The sequence below is a fragment of the Chelonia mydas genome, chromosome 10 (genome assembly GCF_015237465.2).
Source record: "Chelonia mydas isolate rCheMyd1 chromosome 10, rCheMyd1.pri.v2, whole genome shotgun sequence".
Lineage (NCBI taxonomy): Eukaryota > Metazoa > Chordata > Testudines > Cheloniidae > Chelonia > Chelonia mydas.
Window position 1 is genome coordinate 82380299 of NC_051250.2, and position 23393 is coordinate 82403691.

Sequence of the window (23393 nt, forward strand, 5' to 3'; positions counted from 1 at the left end):
TTTTGGTAACTTGAGTCCACAACATTTTGTTGATTTGCCTTCAGAATTTCACAAGTGGGCAGCTTTAGGTAGATTCTTTCCTTCCTCTGTGGAGATCTTAGAGAAGGTAATGGGTACTTGCCACTATGCTTTACCTAGGAAACTCCTGGTGGTCTGTAAAGCTGCAGCTTTTCATTGCTCCTGTTCAATATGCATGTATGACCATTAGGGACATGGTAAGAGTATCTACAGCACCTTCTATGTTGGTTGATCAGCTCAGTGAGAATCTTGAATATGGAAATTTCTATGCTTAACCGCTGCCTAAGAGAGGTAGAGAAGTCCATATAACAAACTAGGTACGGTTGAAGTGATGCTAATATGAGAAGAAGCCTATGCTGACAAACTGGAGAGTTCACAAAAGAGCTACAATGATTAGAAGTCTGAAAAACCTGCCTTCAGTGAAACTGTTAAACTAAATAGATTTTCTTTAAAGACAAGATTAAGAAGTGACTTGACTGTGGTCTACAAGTACCTGCTCAGGGAGAAGAATTTGATAGGGGTTTTTAAAGCTAGGAGACAAAAGAATAAGGGCCAATAGCTTGAAGCTGAAGCTAGACAAATTTAGGCTAGAAATGAGAGGCAGATTTGTAATGGTTAGGGTAATTAGCCATTGGAACAACTTACAAAGGGATGTGGTATATTATCCATCACTTGAAGTCTTTATATTATGATTGCCTGTCTTTCTAAAAGATATGTTTCTAGCTCAACTAGAAGTTATGGGTTTGATGCAGGAGTTGGTGAAATTTTCTCACCTGTGTTATACAGGTCAGACAAGATAGTCATAATGGTCCCTTCCAGGCTTAAAAATCTGTGAAGCATTTAAATAAATTGATAGGGGTGAAAGTGCAATTTATCAAGTGTGGATGTGGGCCTATGTCGATGCAGTTCAGAGCTCATGAGGACAGAAGGGTGTTTTGAAGCTCTGAAGGAAACCCCACCACAAGCCAGGTAAGATCCAAAGAATGCCCTTAGCTCAGGCAGCACCTATGTGTCTGACAGACTATAAAGCCTTGCAGCTTTCACACATACTCTTGGCAACACTTCAAATGCCCCAAGGGGCTGCTAGACCCAGGAGATGTGGGGGAAATATCCAGGACTATGAAACCAAAACTAAATTAAGCTAAACACCTCAAACTAAGAAAGTCATCCTAAAACCTAGATTTTTTTATAGAAAACCATTCAAGACCAGCTAGCCGGCCCTGAACTACTGAAGGATATTATCCTTTATTAGTATGGTCAATGAGGTTCCTGGCTCCAACCATCACTGCTGGTAACTGGGTCTGAGCTACAGTCATATACATCCCATATGTGGAATCAGAGAAAGGCAGTTCTCAAAGAATTAGAGCATTCTTATAAATGATTAATCACTAAACTACTAAGTCTTCTATAATCAATCAAAATTAGCATGTTCTTTTTATAAGAAGAATATTTAGCATCAGGGAAAAATTAAAAGTTCCAAACAAAGAGATGCATTTTTCTAAAAGCATTTATTTAAACAAATACACTCTTTGTACTGTACAGATGTATGATGTCAAAGCTTTAATACATTTGAAAAACTGGAAGTTAATGGAAATGCTGACAGCTTGTAGCTTTATACAGTATTTACATTCTAGTAGTTACAATAGGGAGTAGGAAGGTTTAAGGAATTGTCTGGTTTTGGGCTTTGGTGGTGCCATAATCCCCAGTTTCCTACTGGTTCCTGGCATGACTGTAGCACCATAAGATGTTGAATTGTATCTTGATGATGTCTGGGCTTTGGCGTTAGAAGAGACCTTTTTGTTGTTGATATAACCCCTAGAAATGTAGAGAAAACAGGATGATTTAGCATATCAACATGATAAAATGTAATATACAGGTTTATGGTATTGGTTATCTAAGAGAGTCAAATATATGACCCATGTGCCAAATTCACCTGCATGATGTATTTATGTGGCTTGCATAAACACGTTCACATTCTCCAGAATCTAATCTTTCATTTAAAAACAAAAGTAAATTTCTAACGCTCATGGGTGCAGAAGTAACCTTTTAAAGGTGAACCAAGTGTAATATAGGCTGTGTCGTCTGCGGACAGCCTGAAACAGTCATGCAAAAGGGTGAAGTCCCTTGTCCTCTATTAATCTGATTAGTGGAACAACTTTAAATGACACCTTAGTGACAACTTTAAATACTGAAATCACTGATCATTTTGGAGGATAGAAAGGTAGGGAAGTTCACTGGATTGGAAATTGGGAGTTCCTGCAGAGGAGGAAATCCAGAAAAGATGGAGAGAAAGAGAGGGCAGAAACAGCAGTGGGATTAAAGGAGATCTTATTTTCTCTCAATAAAGGCATTGAATAAATAACTGAACATTTAATCAGTACATACAGGCCATTGTCTTTTCTTGCTCTCTGAAAACCACCTACTGACATCAGTGGGTGTTCCACTGCATTGTGAGTATATAGTCCTGATTGTATAGCCAGGCTCAAGAACTATAATTAATTATACAATTTGGCCCTCTCCTCCAAATGAGTTTGATTCCCCTGATCTAGGAAAGCTACCAAAGCAATTTACAGACCTTATAGGAATTACATACAAAGCTTGTTAAAAGAATGTTGTTTAAAATGCAAAGTCAAGCACTCAGACGTTAAGAAATGCCAGATCTATGGTTGCCTGTACAATAAGTCTGCACTCCTGCATGTCCATCCTGTACACTGAATGGGCAGGAATCCTGAGGAAAAACTGCATATGATCATATACCTAGACTGTTCCATAATGCATATGCACAAGGGGGCAGAATTAATGTTATAGATAACCATAAATCTGGAATCTCCTAACTTTCACGTGCTTGACCTTTAGTGTAATTTTCTGTATGTTTTTCTAACTATTTTAAAAGAAAAAATAAATTTACTAGTGTAACTAACCACCACTCCTCTTCTCCTCCCCCCCTCCATCCCCCGATCCATCATTATCAGGGTTTGTACCATGAACCTACAGCATAGGTTGCTACCACTTGAGCTCCAGGGCTAACTTAACTGGCAGCAGGAGGCTGTCATCCCAGAGGGAGGATGGACTTCTGGGTCCATGAAGAATGGAGTTAAATCCAGCCTAGCCTTCTATTCATCTCCAGGACTTGGCATTCCTGCTTCATATGGTGAATCCGAGGGATGGTGCAACTGGAGCCAGGTACTTATGTGGAAGGGATGGGGAAGAACCCAGCCTCGTTTCTGCCTCATGCAGGTGCACCCAGAGGGGGCTATGGATCTGTTAGGGCCATCTGCTGGGTCCAAGGATCCCAACTCAGTCACCTTCCCCCACAAATTACAGCTGTTCTGCGGCAACCCCAGGTATAGTATCTGCTAATGATGATTTGGTGGTGGTGTGAGATGAGCACTTTGGAATGTTATTGTGTTCAGTTATTTTCTCATGATGAGCTATGTAAACAGGAGAAGGGAAATGGCAATTTTTAGTAATTTATATGTCAGCAAAAAGTTGAATGGAATTTCAGGGAACAAAGAAAAGGCACTTCCCTAGCTCAAGCCAAATATCAAAGGCTGCTGCAAACAATGAAGGTCTGAGTGTGTCTCAGAAAAAGGTCAGAAGAATCCTTTATAATAGAAAGTGCTAGACAACCTATACTATTGGTTCCTCTAACTATTTCACCCACCATTTACTATTCCCCTTCTGTGGTGGGATGCCACAATGTTTTGTGCCTGGAACACTACACAGTAGTTTTTAGGAGGGTAAGTGTGAATAACATCTCCAAATGAACCAGAAGGTAACCTTTGCTCTTCCCACGTAAACTTCATTATTTTCTGATCTGGACCTAGCATGTTCGTTCATGCAGATGTGCTAGTGCTACGTAAAAAATACCTCTGGCTACTGGCATAGGTAATCTTTGTGAATAGTGGGAAATCATTTATTTTGCCAATTCAAGAATAAAAATGTGTTACCTAAGAGCATGGAGAAGATGGGAATCTTTGCAGACACTGCACAATTAAGGTAAAAGTTTTTGGGGGGAGCAATTGATATGAACTTTGTGATATGAGTGGAAAAGATCCATTTTGAAGATGGATCTCTGAAGAATGCCTTAATGAGGCCAGACAATTTTTCTGTGCTTTCCAGCTTCCTTCTAATTTTCTAAAATTAATATTACCTACATTTAGTTTCCAGTGTCTTTAGACTTAAGTAACTGTTATGTATTAACATTATCCAGGGTTTTTTCCCCTGTGATTCTCATCTAGAAGAGGAAACTTATTGGGTAAAAACAACATGTTTGCACTAATCTTGTTTATATCAAATGCAGAGTTTGTCTCTCATGATTCATTTTAACTTCAGACCTTCTCTGTCAAATGTTTTAAATACTGCTGTTACGGAATAAATTCATTTAATCCAGAAAGTTAAGCAGCAAACCACCATACAGTTTAAGCCCCAACTTCTGGGGGAAATGTCCTCTGTATTTCAAAATCCTCCTTGCTGTTGCAAGAAATAAATCAATGCTTAAATAGCCATTGTGTACGTAGGACCTACAAGGTTGCTTGTTTGGGTGGTACATATGTATCCATAATGAACAAATGGAGCACAAATTAAGAAACACAATTTAATGCTACCAATAGTATACAGATAAGGAAGTGAAGCAGAGCTATATTGTTGGGTGCTCTATATGAGAAGCTGTGGGCAAGAGAAGGGGGAGGAAGACAAAATGTTTACAAATGGAAAAGGAAAAACCAGAAGACAAAACTAATTCTCAAGCTTCCAAAATCATTTTTTTTTAGCACTAATTCCAAGTGAGTAAGCAAAAAATATGAACAAAAGAGTCCTGACAGCATCTCTTTAAATTTTGCTCGATCCGTTGCCTTGCCTGCAAAAGTTTCAAAAATAGTGGAAAGGTATGCCAATAAAATTGTGGCTTGCTTTAAGTTAATATCAGAATTAAAAACTGCTGCAAAGCATGCAACTTTGATAGGAGCTTTTGGGAAATATAGATGTCACCAATTACAGTGACAAAGGAAAACAAGAACATTTGCCCCACCAGCACATCTGCAGTTGTGTACTGTATTGAAAACCACAAAACTAATGTTTAGTAATGAACTTAAATTTCAGGGCTCTGGCAGGCTGCTTAGCATTAAAAAGATATATTTACTGGAGATTCCAGATGGAAAAAATTATAACTGGGGAACGTCTGTCCCACTTCCATTTTTAGGGGACAGAAAGAGATTTCAAAGGGAAGGCACAGAATCAAGCTTAGAATATTTTTTTCATTATCTGAAAACAGTTGTGAGTGTGATGTAAGATTTTTTCAATCCCTGGATCCCTCAGTTTACTGTAATTCTGTGGGATGGATATAAGTCTTCCAGGACCTTAACTTGATTAAAATGAGATTGGTGGAGTGAAATCCTTAACGTATTGTCATGCATAAGATCAGTCTCTTGCTTCAAACCCATTTCCCACTGCTACATGGGGTGCATTTCTCCTGACACTGCTACCCTCCTGGATGCCTGGAGAGCAAGGAAGAGATCATCTGCTCCGCGCTCCATATTCTAGCCTTGTGTGAAATCAGAGAGAGACAAGCACCTCTCAGATCCAGGGACTCCACAGGAGTCATATGTGCTTCTGAAGTATCACCATTGTACAATAATGACTTTATAAAGAGGTTATAAATACTTCCAAATCCATGTTTTTCATGCGGCTGGGCTAATGCCTCTCTCCCCCTTCACTGTTTTCCTATTGACTGTATTCTTCAACATTAAATTAAAGCAACCTTAATCCAACACTTTAGTGGGTATTTTTATCATCATGCTATTTTTGGTTAAACCTGTGTTACAAGTATTAACAAACTACATACCCCTTGGAACGAGACTGCTGGCTACCACCATAACCTGTTTTTTTCTTCTTGGATTCTCTGAAGAATGGTGGTCTTTTCCTCTTCTTTCCTTTGTTTGTGCTGTTGCAAAAATAGCTAGAAGTTGTGTGTGTGTCCTCTATCTCCTCACTCTCACGTTTTCCAGCGTCCGTGTCCACAGTGTGGTAAGAGTCAGTGTCTTCTACAAATGGACATTTTGTTAAAACTAATGCAACTGGGACATTGTCTGGGACAACTTCCACAAAATAATTCCTAGAGCAATCTTGATTTAAAAATTGTCAGTGATGGAGAATCCACCAGAACCCTTGATAAATAGTTCCAGTGGCTAATTACCTTCCCTGCTAATAATTTATGTCTTATTTTTGGCCTGAATTTGTCTAGCTTCAACTTTCAACCATTGAATCAGGTTACACTTTTCTCTGCTAGATTTACAGTTGACCAGCACATGAGTCACTGGAGAACTTTAGTCTGATTTGTTCACCCATGCTACAATGCTAGCCCATAACTAGTTGATGTGAATGGGAAAATTACAGTGCACGATACACCTCAAGGCTGAAAATCTCCTCTACGCTCCCAGCCATGAAAGGCGGGCCAACAGATGAGCAATCTTACTTTTCTTCTCTTGTTCTTACCCAGGACATCTGAAGTCCAGTTATCCACCACTGTCTATTTCTTAAGATAGTGAATCTCTCCTTTTCCACCTCCCCTCCCGCCTCTTAGTTAAGGATGCTTCTGTGCTCTGAAAAGCCACAATTTTTAAAAATGAAAGTTTGAACACAGGCCATAAAGCTGTATTTTAACATGGACCCCTTATTTATGTAACTTCATACAGAGAAAAGGCTTTTAAATAAAAAGCACACCCATTTGGATGCAAGGCATACTATACCTGGCAGTGTCCATTCAGAGTACTTTTGCATGACTTGAATTATTTCTGCACCATACTTTTCCAGTTTGTCTTCTGTAACACCATCAATCTGAAGCAAAACCTCCGAGTCAGAAGACAAGGTTTCTGTATGCAGATGTAAAGAAATTTTGATTAGATAAAATTTATATCAGACAAAACAGATTTTGCACTCTTTTAAAAAAAAACAAAAAAAAACAAAGGAACATTTGTAGATTTAAAATTCAGGTAAAGTGTAGACAGGATTGAATCAGACAACCAGATGTATTTTTGGAATTTTGTTGGAAGATGGGCAATATGTTGCCCATCAGTAGGATGTCAGAACTACCAATTCCCATTCATATATTAAACAAGGAACAAACTGAATCAGAGAAAATCTTAAATACTCTTTCAAGAGCTCCATTATAGAGCTTAATACGCAGTAGACAAATAGCACTTAATCATGCCCATCAGAGCACAGGTTAGGAACGGGGGTTTAAAGAAATCAGGGCAGAATAGTGCACATGCCTCTCTTCCAGCAGATCGCCTCCCAGTTAGTTAGCATGTACACTACTGTCAGCAGCAAGCTGAAGGATGGAAGTCAATCAGTGTGCTTTCAAACTGTCACAAAGTGTGCCCGCCACCACCAAGTGTAAGCCCACCCTGGGATGAATCCTGCCCTGAACCAGAAAAAGCCTACTGCCCCCATAGGAGTTTTGGTCATGAAGATAAACATTACCTGCTATTCTCTTGAGTGTAGCAGTGTTAAAAATATTGAAGTAATGGACAGCAAAAACTTTTCCAAGAGTTTTGCAAACATCTGTAAGTTCCACAAGACATTTCTTAACCATCTCTTCCCGTTGTGACATTTTTGTCACTGAAGCCCTTTGCTTTCTAATACTGCTGGCATTCTCAGTTTCATAAAACTCCACCTGTTAAAATGAGAAATTAAATAAGTAATTAATCTATATGAGAGAAATTCCAGAGCTGCTGAACAGCAGATATCTGGCCTTTAACCAGTAAAAACAGGTATTAAAACTGAAAAAAAAATTTTTTTTTAATATCATTTGTTATTGACTTAAGGTAACTGTTTACCCAACAAGAAGAACAACTCTATACAAGATCCTTTTTATGTGTATGGGGTTTTTCACCAGGGATCCCAAAGCCACGTGGTTAGTAGGCACAATCCTTTTTAAAAGAATTGTGGGACTGAGTTCACAAAAAACAGGAAAAAAACAAAAAACCACACAGCAAGTTTGGGTGGGGGCTGATGGAGCTGGTGGGACTATTGTTGAGGGCTGGCTGCTTAAAGTGGCTTCTCTCTTTTACCCCTACCTACACAGGACTGCTCTGAAAGGGGAGTTACCAGTGCGCTGGCTATGCAGCCTCTTGTAGTGCAGCTTTCCTTGGAGCTTAACACTGGCTGGTGAAGAGGGCTGAGGAGCTGCAGATGGACTGCGGTTAGGAGAGAAAGGAGCAAGGCAGAAACAGCCTCAAGGAAAGGAGAGAGTTGCTTTTTTCCTCCACTTAACTAGCTCCTTTTGAGTCCTAGGGATCACAGGATTTTGCCAGTTTTGTTTCTCCCCTTGTGGGGTGTAACCCAGTTGATGCCCCCTTATGAACCACTTTTTGAGTCATGCCCTACCACTTGAGAAGTGCTTGGTTAGAGCATTGGACTGGAAACCAGACCTACTGCATACTATTTCCTACAGGTGACAAGTAATTTCTGTACCTCAGTTTCCATCATCTACAAGCAGGTTATACTAGTACACTTGACAACTCACCAGAGTTTTGTAAAGTTTAACTAATGGTTGCAAAGCACCCTGAAATTATTGAATAAATGAGATTATAGAAATATAGTTATTTTTGTTTTTAAACTATCCTGGCACTCAATGTAAATTCAAAGCATGTTCTTAAAGCAGAGAAGAGCAACATCAGTTTCATTTTAATTTAAGAAGGAAACACCAATGTAGAATTAAAGAAAAAGTAAATTTGTTACACACCTGTAGATATCCATCTAGGATAGCCTGCGCTTTCTCTCCTACCGTTACATACGCTACTGCTTGCTCGGCAGCAGTGATATACAATTCTTCCTCAAGAATCTTATCCAGTACCAGCTTTCTAAACAGCCTTTCCGCATTATGTCGTGAGTAGGCAGCTCCCTTCCCAAATATACCGGACTGAATCCTAGCACTTTTCGTACCTGTTTAGTAAGAACAAACAGAATTGGTCTAATAACCAAGTCAGTAAGTTACACAACTGTAGAAGGCTATGGAGCCATTTTGCACAGCCCATTCACAAAAATCTGAACAAGTGGCAGAAGCTTGAAGACTTACAATAATTATCATTTTATCTACACTATATAGTCCAGTTAAGGCTAGGGTTTTTATTTATTCTAGAGCACATGCCATATGGATTACTCTCAGAAAGGAACCCTATTGGTATATATCTTGTTTCTAGCTTCTGCCCATGCTTTATGGGCCCTCTGGCATACAGCCTACACCAAATTTGAGCGGTAGAACAGAACTTACCCAAGAAAATGTCAATCATCATGTTCAACGTATACCTTCCAGAACCTGCATTTCTTCTCCCCATTTGTCCACAATGCTCTTGAACAAATCTTATAATACTTTTCACTTCGTTCGTCACATTTCTTGATTTGTAATCCTATCACAATAGATTTGATTAGAAAGATTTGTTTCCATTGTAACTAATACCATTTGCTACTGACAACTTTGTTTCTCACTGCTGGGCTTTTTCAATCATAAATTAATTCTGATCCACATACAGATTAGTTATTGCCTATTTACACTGATATGCCATTGCCATTGGGAATTTTAGGTTAGTAAATAATCCTTTGAAAATTTAAAAGGATCAATAAAGTTAAAGAACATAGATATTTGAAAGCAATTTTATTGTTGTACAAAATTGATACAGTATTCCAGAAGACTGGAAAAGGGCAAATATAGTGCCAATCTATAAAAAAGGGGAATAAGGACAACCCAGGGAATTACAGACCAATCAGCTTAACTTCAGTACCCAGAAAGATAATGGAGCAAATAATTAAGGAATCGATTTGCAAACACATAGAAGATAATAAGGTGATAAGTAACAGTCAGCATGGATTTGCCCAGAACGAATCATGGCAAACCAACCTAATAGCGTTCTTTGACAGGGCAATAAGCTTTGTGGATGGGGGGAAGTGGTAGATGTGGTATATCTTGACTTTAGTAAGGCTTCTGATACTGTCTTGCACGACCTTCTCATAAACTAGGAAAATACAACCTAAATGGAGCTACCGTAAAATGGGTGCATAACGGGCTGGAAAACCGTTCCCAGAGATTAGTTATTGGTGGTTCGCAGTCAAGCTGGAAGGGCATACCAAGTGGGGTCCCACAGGGATTAGTTCTGAGTCCAGTTCTGTTCAGTATCTTCATTGATTATTTAGATGGATGGCATAGAGAGTACACATATAAAGTTTGCAGACAATACCAAGCTGGAAGGGGTTGCAAGTGCTTTGGAGGATAAGATGTGAATTCAAAATGATCTGGACAAACTGTAGAAATGGTGTAAAATAAATAGGATGAAATTCAGAAAGGACAAATGCAAGGTACAATCAGTTGCACACGTACAAAATGGGAAATGATTGCCGAGGAAGGAGTACTGCAGAAAGGTATCTGGGGGTCATAGTGGATCACAAGCTAAAGATGAGTCAATAGTGTAATGCTGTTGCAAAAAAAACCAACCAAACATAATTCTGGGATGTATTAGCAGGAGTGCTGTAAACAAGACATGAAGAATAATTCTTCCACTCTACTCCACGCAGATTAGGCCTCAACTGAAGTATTGTGTCCAGTTCTGGGGGCCACATTTCAGGAAAGATGTGGACAAACTGGAGAAAGTCCAGAGAAGAGCAACAAAAATGATTAAAGGTCTAGAAAACATGACCTATGAGGGAAGATTGAAAAAATTGGGTTTGGTTAGTCTGGAAAAGAAGACTGCAAGGGGATATAATAACAGCTTTCAAGTACATAAAAGAGGAGGAGGGAGAAAAATTGTTCTCCTTAACCTCTGAGGATAAGACAAGAAGCAATGGGCTTAAATTGCAGCAGGGACAGTTTAGGTTGGACGTTAGGAAACATTTCCTAACTGTCAGGGTGATTAAGCACTGGAATGAATTGCTTAGGGAGGTTGTGGAATCTCTGTCATTGTCTAATCTGCTCTTAAAAATCTCCAAACACCTCTCAGGAATGATCTAGAGAATTCTTAGTCCTGCCGTAGGTGCAGGGGACTGGACTAGAAGCCTTCTCAAAGTCTCTTCCAGTCCTACGATTCTATGATTCTATTTGGTTTAACAGAGTTTATACACTCAAACTGCAAGAGTACTGTTTGAGTATTGTTTTAATCAAGTTAACTAATTTTAAAAATATCCATATAGGATTTACTCAACTCAACAGTAATGAGAGTTGGATGCATAAATTCTAGTGCATCCAAATGATAATATACTATGTAGAGTCTACATTATTTTATTCAATATTATCATTGGTTTAAAACTGAGAAGAGTGTGGGGTAGTGCTCTGAGCACAGGATTAAGAAATAAAGTCCTTTGGACTGTAATATTGACTCACGGTGGAAACGAACACCTTTTTGCCTCAGTTTCACCATCTGTAAAATGGTATCATACTTACCTACCTTGAGGTATTATGGGGATTAGTGTTTGAAGTCCTCTGCAGTTTAAAAACTAGGTGTACTAAATTCAATCAGCAGACTTATTAAAGAATCTTACATTTGGTGGGGAAAAAAGTCCTCCTGCACTTTTTCCCACCACTTAGTTTTTTCTTAAGGTAACAGGACTTCCTTTCTAAGGCACTTAAAAACTATTTCTTAACTTTTCTTGAAGACAGTAATTTATACCGCAATTGAATACTTTTTTAAAAGTTAATTCAGATAAAGGAAAATATGAGTAACGAGTAAGTAGGTCAATATATATGAATTAAACCTAGCCTTTATTTTATGGATTATTAAAATTGTAATATTTATTTGAAAATGTCATCTACTGAATTACTAGGAGCACCAGATATTTAAACCAAATATCGGTAGATGCTTGATTGGCCTGCAAAGCTGGAAAAAATGGTGGGTTGAAGATATCCATCAACCCTATTGTTTTACTCCTGTTCACACTAGCAATCTATTGGTCAACAGACCTTGACCTGCAGAGACTACAAACCCTCTCCTACCCCAAAACTCCTACCCCAAAACAAAGCTGCCTTCGAGCCCTCTTAAACAGTAGCTGGAGGATTCCACCTGTGGGGGAGAATTCCTAGGTGGCATAGCCACCACAGTGAGTTCTGTGCCAACTTCTTCTGGCACAGTAGGCATGGCTGGGAGAAAAGAGGTGTTGGAGGGTATCGTTAAACTTCCCAGTCCCCAGCTGCCCCAACAGTTCCTGGGGTCCACATGCAGCTAGTGTAAGTCTGTTCTAGGTTACACCTTGGGACCAACTCAAAACACTTGGTATCACAGGGCATGAAGGATCTCACTCAGTATCTCTGTACTGCCTTCTAGAATATATTATCAAAGGGTTTTTTTTTTTTTTTTTTTTTTTTTACCAACCTTAAGAAAAACACCCCACAATTTTAAGAGCTGAAATTTACAGATGATGTAATTTTTTACCTTCTTTCTACAGCAGTTGTCACAAGTTACTTCTGGGTGTTCCTTACAAAAGGAAAGATTAAAACCAGTTTCCCCAAAGTAAGCCAAAAGCTGTATTCTCCGGCATTCATGTACATTCTCACAGTAATGAACCATACTGTAAAGGTTGTCAAAGTGGGTTTTTCTTGTTTGACTGTTTCCATCTTTTTCCACTGAAATAAAAGGGATGCATTCATTGTATTTGTTACACAATGTACACAAAGACTAAAGTCATTACTGATCAAACAAATTACCTCAAGCACTTAGATAAAAGCAGTCAGCTACCTAGGCAAAAAAAATACATTCTTAGCTAGTCAAGACATCTCATTCCACTTTTAAGAATTTAAGAACATGGGGGAGAAAGAAAGCCACAGAAATGCTCTCAGTATCTGCCCCAAAAGTAGAAGTTTGGAAATTCTGCAAAATGAATACATTGGTTGGGTTTTTAAACTAAAACTAAGGTATAGGTAAAGAAAATTTTCAGAGAGGGGAACAATGAAAGCATGCTGGGGGGACCCTGCAACTACAGTGACTCAGTCCAGCATTATATGGCATTCTGAAGATCTTTAAAATAGCAAACTAATATGTAAATAGAACAGGACAAAAACTTAACACTGACTGAATTACTTATTTCCTGTCATAACATTGATATATCAGAGATGGGAGCCTTTGCTTACTTTGTATTAGCCTTCTAAGCCTGGTTACATCACTATAACTATAGAAAAGCACACAGTGAGAAACTTCACCATCTCGTCCAGCTCTGCCAGATTCTTGATAATAACCTTCCATAGATTTAGGGAGAGATGCATGAACAACATAGCGTACATCTGGTTTATCAATTCCCATGCCAAAAGCAATTGTTGCACATATAACCTGGAATAAGAGCCATAAATTATTATACAATCATTAAGCTATGCAAGCTATTCATACAGCAACTTTACACTATGAATGTATTGTGATCATTCATATGTAGGGCCCTACCAAATTCACAGTCCATTTTATTCCATTTCATAGTCATAGGATTTTAAAAATTGTAAATTTCATGATTTTAGCTATTTAAATCTGAAATTTCACAGTGGTAATTGTAGGGGTCCTAACCCCCCTACCCCCCCCCCCAAAAAAAGAGTTGCAGGGGGGTCACGGATTGGTATTGCCACCCTTACTTCTGCACTGCTGCTGTCAGAGTGCTGCCTTCAGAGCTGGGCACCCAGGCAGCAGCTGCCGCTGTCCAGCTGCCCAGCTCTGAAGGCAGCACAGAAGTAAAGGTGGCAATACTGCGACTCCCCTAAAGTAACCTTGCAAACCCCTCCCCCCCCCGCAACTCCCTTTTGGGTCTGTACCCCCAACTTGAGAAACGCTGGTCTCCCATGAAATCTGTAGAGTATTGGGTAATAGCACACAAAAGACCAGATTTCACGGGTGGGGGAGAGGGAGGAGACCAGATTTCACGGTCCATGACGCATTTTTCATGGCTGTGAATTTGGTACAGCCCTCCTAATATGATCCTGTATTGAATGCAAAATTAATTTTAGTGTATCCCAAGAGGAGTAAGACACATTCAGTCAAAACATATTTACAAACATCAGCTACTTTCCCAGAAAGAGTCTAGTGGTTAGAGCACAGAACTGAGAGAAGATCCGAGTTCTAGCTCCTGCTCTGCCATAAACTTGCTGTGTGACCTTGTGCAAAAACACTTAACGACTTTGTGCCTTATTTTCCCCACCCGTGAAAGAGTGCCTTACCTCACAGCAGTACGACAAGGCCTCAAGTCCTTAACCTCTGTAAAATTCTTAAGTATAATATTTATTACGGTTGCTTATAAATATTCCATGTAAATGCGATGCTGACATTAGCACTTCCCCTACAGAAGGGCTAGCAACTGTTTTCTGACTCTCTATTCTGCACAGTTATTTAATTCCACGTCTACTCATGTAAGATTTTTATATCAACTTTGGTTTCATTTTTTATGTGCATCTTGCTCTAGTTTACACTTTGAGTTTTTGTGAGAGTCCCACATTCTTCCTGTAGAATCTCTATTAACCTTCTCATTTGTTTTTCGTTTTTACCTGACACCCATCCTGATTAATCCATTTTCGTTGTACAAGATCTCTAACAGAGTCACTGAGGCCAGCATGATAGGCAAGTGCAGCAAGACCCTTTTCCTGTAGAATTTCAGCGGTTTTGTTACAGTCCTGCCGCGAGAGGCAGTAAATTATTCCAGAGTCATCTGTGAATATAAAGAGAAAGTTTGTGCTGGAATGTAGGTTCTTCTGTTTCACAAGGATCAATAGCCTTCTCAGTCAACCCAGCTTTAATAAAATCCATTTTAAGAGTTTGCTAAAAAAATAAATGTTTGCATGGCAAAGGCAATTTTCTTATTTAGATATTTTAACCTACAAGTCCCTGCCATCCCTTTTTCCTATTCATTCCCATCAGGAACCCCTATTTTAATGTGTCCCACTGATTAAACTTAAGTCTTGGCATCAAAGAACTAAATTACTCTGTCTCCAGCATTTTGTTCTTCTACATTTACCAGTACTCTCAAAAGGCATAGGAGAGTAGAGTTTTATGTACCCACTACTGCCTTATACAAGAACTGTAATTCATTCAAATGTATATGAGCACATTCATCTACAAGAAGATTCAGTACTCACACGGATGATATTTTTTGATCCATTCCAAGCAGTCCAATGCCACCCTTTTTGGCTTTTTGGGCAATACATCATATTTCAAGTTATGCCTGTTAAAGCTCATAGTAAACCTAAAACATAATGTCCAAAGCATGTTAGCGTCATATATGTAGTATATTTTTAAAAGAGGTGCTACAAGTCTTCAGAGTAAAAGGTCAAAGCAAATGACACTAGACTGTCATTGAGAACATAATTTTGAATCCAGGATATTAATGAGTGACCCTGGTATTGCATAATTTTACACTATGTAGTAATCTCCATAGGATAGGAATTGTCTGGAAGGACTCCAAATTAAGATTAGCTACTACTTCCTCCCCTAAACCTCTGAATAGGGGGTCTTTTTTCATTCTACCTGGCCCTGTTGGGATTGATTTTCCTCACTTTTTGGATCTGGGATGACTTCGGTAAATGCTAGTGTTGTTGTGTTCATCCTATGGCTGGGAAAGCAGGCCTACTCTCCGCAGTACATAAACCAGTAGGACAGACATGCTCAGAGACAGAACACATGCACCATATGGTGAAAAGTGAAATTTACCTACCTTAATTTTTCCCTTTTAAATCCTGACATGCTTATAATATGAGGATTGTTATATGCATTCTTCAGGGCATGAACTACACTAGATGACATTTCTTTTACATGTTCACAAAATTATGATAGGTTCATGTCAACCATAAAGAAGCCCAAATGTCCACATCCAATCTATCATTTGATTGTTAAGACACCAAATCTTTATGCACTATTTAAAGTGACACGTGATTTATCTATTTGTGAAGCCTGATGTACACTGGTAACACAGTTTGTAATGGTTTCTAACTCCAAAACCCATCAAATGCATGCACTGAAGCATATCTGTTTCTTAGTAACAGACTATCAGAGTTTCCAAGAGCAATAGAAATTTACCAGGTCTGATGCTAAAGAACTATGGATCAGATTATTCACCCTGAGTAGCACCTTACTTCACAGGTAGTCCCTTTCAAGTCAATAGGTCTAAGGAGGACAAAATTACTTCAGTTTTTCTATTGCATGCAGTGCAAATGCAATACAGTCCAGATTTAACTTGATACCTTAGTTGCACTGTTTGCCACATTAAAAAATCCTTGCCATACTCAAGCTTTGGAATTTTCCCACTAAATGCTATAGATCGTATTCTTTACCAGCTTTGCAAGGTTTTCACGACGATTTACCAGCCCAAAAATTACAATTTACCCTCCCATCCTTTCAATGATAAAGAAAACTTCATGACACTTTACTGGGTGAAGAGTTGTTCTCCCCAAGTGGGGAAAGAAATTTGGGAAGTCTGCTCTTCATTTTTAACCCTTTTTGTATTTAATGGATTTTAAATTCCATGTACTCCATCACATTAAATTAGATACAAATGTCTATATTTTTCAGGTGACTGATTAGGGATTAACACAAGTTCATTTCTTAAATTGAAAGTGAAAATTTTTCTGCCTAGAGAAGATGAGCAATTTACACAAATTTTTCTTAATACTTCCAAACAACTTACACCTGTGGTTTTAGCATCTCAAGTTGATTTAGAATATCCTTTTGTACTCTGGGATTAGCAGTTGCAGTAAGAGCCATCATAGGAACAGAGCAAAACTTCTGGCGAAGCATGTTCAGCCGTTTATAGTCTTGACGAAAATCATGGCCCCACTAGTTTAAAAAACAAAATTAACCTTTTTACACTCTACTGAATAAAGTTTTCCAACTATTCTGAAATTGTGGATATTTCAAAATAAAAATCAATAGGTATCTACCTGACTGACACAGTGCGCTTCATCAATAACGAAACGTGCCAATAGGTCCCTCTCATACAGATTTTTCAGGGCTGAAATCAGTCTGCCACTTGAACAAACCTAGGTAGACCCACCACCAAGTGTTTTTAACAGAAAAACATTAAAACATAATTGTTAGAATATAGATATTCAGGCCTGTCTGTAAAGGCCTATACTCTAAGACTTTAGGTGTATTCTTATCACTTGGCTAGTTATAGAGGTATAAAAAACAATCAAAATCACTGTCTGCCAGTGTAAGAGCCTTCTCTTACTGTGACAATCTGAGGCCCTGTGCTTAGGCTAAGGCCTTTGGCTAAGCAGCAGAGGCAGCCATAAGCTGGGAAGCGACCGGTCACATCCTCACATTCCAAACTAGTCACATTGAAATAAGATGCTATTGGGCTGTTAGGAATACAATCCTGTCCTGATAATGCCTATTGCCTCCAGAGAAAGGGAAGTGCCTAGAAGATGTAAAAGGAAACTTAGTTTGATAGCATCCTGCCTGGCAAGAACTCACTTATCAATAGCTGGGATGTGAAATCCTCACTTCTGTATTTTTTTGTCATTATAGTTCCCACTTTACTATTGTTTATTTGCATGGTCTCTATCTGGTTCTGTGATTGTTTCTGTCTGCTGTATAATTAATTTTGCTGGGTGTAAACTAATTAAGGTGGTGTGATATAATTGGTTACATAATCATGTTACAATATGTTAGGATTGGTTAGTTAAATTCCAGGAAAATGATTAGTTAAGGTATAGCTAAGCAGAACTCAAGTTTTACTATATAGTCTGCAGTCAATCAGGAAGTAAGGGTGGGGGAAATGGGAACAGGGAAATTGGAATCATGTTTGGCTAAGGGCAGAAATGGGAACAGGGACACAGGTGTAAGGCTCTGTGGTGTCAGAGCTGGGAAGGGGGACACTAAGGAAGGAAACTGGAATCATGCTTGCTGGAAGTTCACCCCAATAAACATCGAATTGTTTGCACCTTTGGATTTCGGGTATTGTTGCTCTCTGTTCATGCGAGAAGGACCAGGGAAGTAAGTGGGTGAAGGAATAAGCCCCCTAACAATAATCACCACCCTATTTAATTAAGAGATTATGAAACTAAGGATTCTGTAGAGAGGTGGTTTTGTTTTTTGCTTTTTTTTTTTTTTTTAAACTGCCTACAGAACCTTTAAAGCAGTCTTTAATGGTCATCATTCTAGACAGATTTTCATGAACAACTAGGAAACTGATGTGCAACTAAAAATCCTTATTTTTTATCCAGCCAAAATTCTGTTTTGACAGGCAGCGTTAGGGAATCCCACAGGTTTCTGTGACTGGCCGTTTAAAGAGCCTATTTCTCACCAAATCAAATGCAAAATTGACTTGGGGGGAGGAAAGACTCATTAGCATGAGCTCTCCACCACTAAACAGCTCCCCCAGAAGGTTTTCAAGGAATAATCAAAGAGACAGCATTTCATATTGACGATTTTTACAGTAGGAAATTAATGCAGCAGAATAGTTCCTTTGATATTGATCTGCAACCAATTACTTTGATTGGGTGAATAACAATTATTGTTTTGCCCCTGTAATCTCTCTCAAAACAGCCATATGAATTTTGGCTGAAAATGAGAGTGCAGCTCCTAGATCTGTTACACTTATAACAGGTTACTCTATACCAACCAGCTGGGGAGAGACTGGTATACATTCGAGAAAGGATTATTAACATGGCAGTCTTTCATTTCAAATTTCACCACTTACTTGGTTGTGCTTTGTTTGGGCTGTTCTTTGATTCATATTAGTTACAAACAGGCAGCATCTCACAGAATTATCTAAAGATGTTACTAGCTTATCCCTTTGTAATGATTTTTTTGTTGTTTCCTGATAGATGTTTGTTGCACTTTTTTTTAAATTTAGCTACATTAAAAATTATTCTTACAAAACATTTTTACTAGTAAAAATCTTTGTTTTGTTGCCTTGATGACACTTTTCACTTTTAAGATAAATACAAACCTTCTCTGGAGTAACATAAAGAAGTTTTATTTGAGGATCTTTTTTTGACAGCTGTATATAGATTTTTGAAGCCTCAGCATCAGTCCTATCACCAGTCAGATAAGTAGCAGAAATCTATGTGGTATAGAAGAAAAAAGATATTTAGATTTCATCTAACATCCATTTAACTTCAGAAATTTCTTCTTAATGTAGTATTTAACCTACTTCTAAATTAAAAGCACACCTGGTCTGTATTCATACATTTTGTCACTGAATACAGAATTTGAAAAAAATCTTGAAAATGCTAAATACATACAAAATACAAAAACCTAGTCATACTACAGGCATCACAGTGCTCTCTAGCGATCAGGCAAAAGAATGGGAATCAGAACTCCTTTGTTCTGCTCCAAACTCTATCAACGAAGCACTGTGTGACTTTGGGAGTCACCTACCTACTCTGTGCTCCAGTATTCCCATCAATAAAATAGCTGTAATGATACTTGCTTACTTAATGGGTGTCATGAAGCTTATGTAATATTTGTAAAGTGATTTGAGATCTTATGTGAGAAGCACTATAGATGTTCTTAGAAGGCACGAAGTATTTTTAAATAAAATTATCTTCCCTAGTACCCACAAACATATAATAATGTGGTGCCAGAACAGATGACCCATATTCCAAGGAAGGAAGTAATTTATACCCTAACAATTAACTTCAGTATAAACAGTAAATTGTAACAGATGAATTAGACTCTGCTATGAAAGCGAGACATAAACTTACTTTGAAAGTGTAATATAATCAACATACAGGGACAAATCCTGGCCCTCAGCTCTGCTAAGGTGGAGGAAAAAGACAGCTGCAGCTCTCCAGTTGGGAATTCCCCCAGTGCAGGCAAGTCCCCAGCAGCCACAGAGCAAGTATAGCTGGGTCTTACATCACCACCCTCGCAGCCCTCAGCATAGATGTGTTTGTTGGCAGCAAGGAGGTGTGGTGAGAGAGCGTGGACAAAGCACACTGTGCTCCAGCATTCCCTGGATGGCAGGTTGTCACTTGGGGATCATAGCCAGCCAGAATAACAGAGAGCAGTTTAAGGGCTTAGGATCGGGAAGTTGTAGCATGCTCCTGTTTGCACCTCTCCCCCACCTTAGTTGCACTTAGCATTTTGCCCTTAAAATGTATTATCTATTCCCCAAAACAAAAACTATTCACTTTTATAAAAAAACAGTTACAGTTGCTCAAAATGTCCACCAATATAACCAGTAAAAAAGCCGCCAGGCAATTCCTAGTTAAGTTCTCAACCATCCTTTGCAATCTACCGCCACGATTATGCTTTCTCTAAGTGCCTTCCCGCCATGCGTGCCATTTTTCCAGCAATGTTGAGCAACCACAGCTGTCACTGAAGTCAACAGGCACTGCATGTGCTTAGCTTCCCGGAAAATATCGGGTTGCTTTTTTGTGTGTCTAAACATGGCCTTTGGAGCCTATATTTAGGCATTACATTTGAAAGTTTAGCCCTAGCAATTATTGCTTGTGTGCATTCACAGAGACAATGATAAAATTGCTGTTTACTTCTAATTAGTCTGATTTACAGTTAGCTGATGTGACTCTTGTCTTCCATTTCCTAGGTATTTGTACAATGTATGTATGCTTACTGGCTCTCTGTTCAAATATGCAACTATTTCATATACAAAAAACAAATAAAAAGAGAATAAAATTCATCAGGAACAATTCAGACCTTTATCCCATTCCTTAAGTGCAAAGAAATTGTTTGAACTTACATCCAACGTCATTAGCTTCTCAACTTGATCTAATATCAATGACCTCAGTGGAGAAATTACAATAGTGACGCCAGGGGATAAACAGGCTGGTAGCTGGTAGCACAGACTTTTACCACCACCTATATAAAATGCAAGGCAAAATATATGATTATTTAAGGTGGAAAAGATGGAATCAAATTTGTTAAGTTCATCTCAAAATGTAGGTGGTCAAATTACATATCTACAAAATTGAAGGCCCACAGAAGAGTTTAAATTATGGATTTATTTGAATTATAACTTTGTTTTTAAAACACTATTCCCTGAAGTGATTACAATTTTGCATTAGCGTATGTGAACCAGATAATGAAACCATTTTAACTGTTGAAGTGGAGAGAATTGCAGAAGTAAACAAAGCCTAAATAGTGAAAATTAAACTCCTCAGATTTAAGAATAAAATAAATTTGTAATTTACATGAGGATTTTTGTTTTATTAAATATAATTTTAACCTGATGTCTTCTGAAGTACTCGTATAAAAATACCATGTTCTAGAGTTCAGCATTCAAGTCTCATTTCACTGCAGTCTTTGTCCTCTTAAAACTTATTACCAGCGGGGATGCAAGTTATATCACTAGGTAACTTTAAAATTACATTGACATATCTCAACTGTTCTGAAGTCTTTAAATGCAACTATTGTAAGATATTCTATAACCTACAATCTCATAGAGTTCCCATGTGGATTATTACAGAAATCAGAGCTTTAATCACCTTCCCTTTAAATACTAAAGACAAAGGCTAAATAAATTCCAGGGTTAGTGAGATATCAGGAATCCTACAGCCAACAGATTCTGGGAGCACAGTAATGTGTTATCACTTCCCCAAATGTAGGGAATTTATTAAGCTTACCACAAATTCTGTTAGTCTTCCTATAGGAACTGAATCTGTATTAATCTCTATAGCTTCTGATCTACTTATCAGAAGTTTGTGCAAGATGTCATACACCACTGACAGTTTCCAGTTGGCTGATGTACATAGATACGTACCAGTGGGCATTAAGATAAAACAATCTTCACCCAGCAGAGAAGCATTGATGGCCTCCAGCTGATTTGTTCGAAAATGGTGCAGACCAAATTTTTTGTGAAATATCTTCATCATATCTTTAGAATGGGAAAACGTAAAGCCTCTGAAGCGTGCTAGTGCTGGATTTTCGGATGGTGATTTTTTCAGCGGTGGGTCTAGCAGAAAAGGAAAGCCTATTAAAATTAGCATCGTAATTGGTTACCAATAAAACAGTCAGATACAGAGAAATCTTACTCTTTTACACTCCACATAGAGCCAAACCCTGCAGAGGATCCAGGTGATTCTCAGAGCAAAGCATCAGGATTAGAGTTTACTTTTAGACATTTTATGACCACATACAAAACAATTTCGATGTGTGCGTTAGTTATGAAAAAGCTGTAGCCCCAAACTGGCGGGGGGGAGACACCTTTAATTCTTTTTGCAGTTGCTAAAGCAGCACAAATTAAGACCCACGTTATAAAATTTTACTTAAATGGGGATGTGTGTGTAAGTTAGGGAACATTTTAAATCATGTGCAATTTAGCAAATTCTCATTATGCTTCTGTTTGCATTTATAAAACAATACAGATCATTTCAAAAGTGGCTAATATACAAATGAAGATTCTTCTGTCAAACAAGGACTGTGTAACCTAGTGACCTAAAAGTTCAGCTAATTCCAAGGTTGACTTCAGGTTCCACTGGACATGTTTTACAATATAAAACAAAAACTGTTTTGCTTTAAGTGTAACGCAGATGACTAATACACCACTTAACTGTTCATCACTATAAAAACATGAATTATCTAAAGAAAAATGCATGCATATAGCGCTCAAGATAGTCAAGAGTAGATTTTGAACTCTGTAGCACTTACATCCACATTTGGGTACTGTTTGGATTTCAGTAAATGAAAAGCACTACATCAGTGGCCCATTATATGAAATGCATAACCTTATTCTGTTAGACACCTTTTTCAAAATTGCATACATTTGTGGTGTTCATTTTTAAAGGGGCTGTTTTAAAAATCAGCGGAACAGGATTTAGTAAGTACATATGACAGCACAGAAGGATGCAAACTGCCAGATTAGGCAACAATGAATTCCTCTTTTTAGATAAGCCTGGTCAAGGTTGGTTATGTTTTAAAATTATTCTCCCATGATGAAGGTCCAATAACTTGGATGAGTTTGTAGACTACAGACAAAAACCTGTTTAATTTAAATTCTTCCACATCAAAAACAGTGAGTCAACTTCTGCAGAACACTCCAGCCCTCAGTGTTCTTGTAGCACAAAGGAGCTGTAAAAGAAAGGAAGCAGTCCTTGAGGAGTGTTCGCAACATAAGGGGGCTTCCCAGGTGGCATAGAGCGAACAGAATGGCTCCACTACACCCCATATCTTTAAGCATGGTGCCTCAGGAGAGGGTGTGGCCAGAACATACTGAGCTCCAGTTGGTATAACAGTCTGGAAGGGTCCCATTACATACAGGCTTGTGCAATTTAGCATATTTAGCATAACTTCAAAGCTGCTCTAAATTACGCTGCAGACTAGAATTCAAGAGGCAAAAAGAAGGCTGAAAGCCATTATAGCACCTGCAAACAAAGGGACAGATAGTCTGACCTATATCCTACCAGAAGGATTAGATTTGTTTTAAGAAGTGATGTATATGCAAATATGCTCTCTTGCACAATATAA

The 23393-nt window shown here is 38.4% G+C and overlaps 1 protein-coding gene across 3 annotated transcripts in view; it reads right to left on the reverse strand.

Annotated features, from left to right (window-relative positions):
* Positions 1–1515: 1515 nt before the first annotated feature.
* Positions 1516–23393, reverse strand: part of BLM (BLM RecQ like helicase) — a 34694-nt gene continuing 12816 nt past the window's right edge. For all 3 annotated transcript variants that reach the window (XM_037911114.2, XM_037911112.2, XM_043523263.1), the window contains 15 exons: positions 21691–21882; positions 20671–20789; positions 18916–19029; positions 16901–16999; positions 16648–16796; positions 15104–15210; positions 14516–14676; positions 13127–13322; positions 12432–12622; positions 9290–9425; positions 8762–8961; positions 7498–7690; positions 6765–6887; positions 5861–6059; positions 1516–1833 (listed from right to left, as the gene is read on the reverse strand). In XM_037911114.2, coding sequence (XP_037767042.1) covers positions 1656–1833; positions 5861–6059; positions 6765–6887; positions 7498–7690; positions 8762–8961; positions 9290–9425; positions 12432–12622; positions 13127–13322; positions 14516–14676; positions 15104–15210; positions 16648–16796; positions 16901–16999; positions 18916–19029; positions 20671–20789; positions 21691–21882 — 2357 coding nt within the window. In that variant the 3' untranslated portion in view covers positions 1516–1655. The remainder of the gene's footprint in view (positions 1834–5860; positions 6060–6764; positions 6888–7497; positions 7691–8761; positions 8962–9289; positions 9426–12431; positions 12623–13126; positions 13323–14515; positions 14677–15103; positions 15211–16647; positions 16797–16900; positions 17000–18915; positions 19030–20670; positions 20790–21690; positions 21883–23393) is intronic.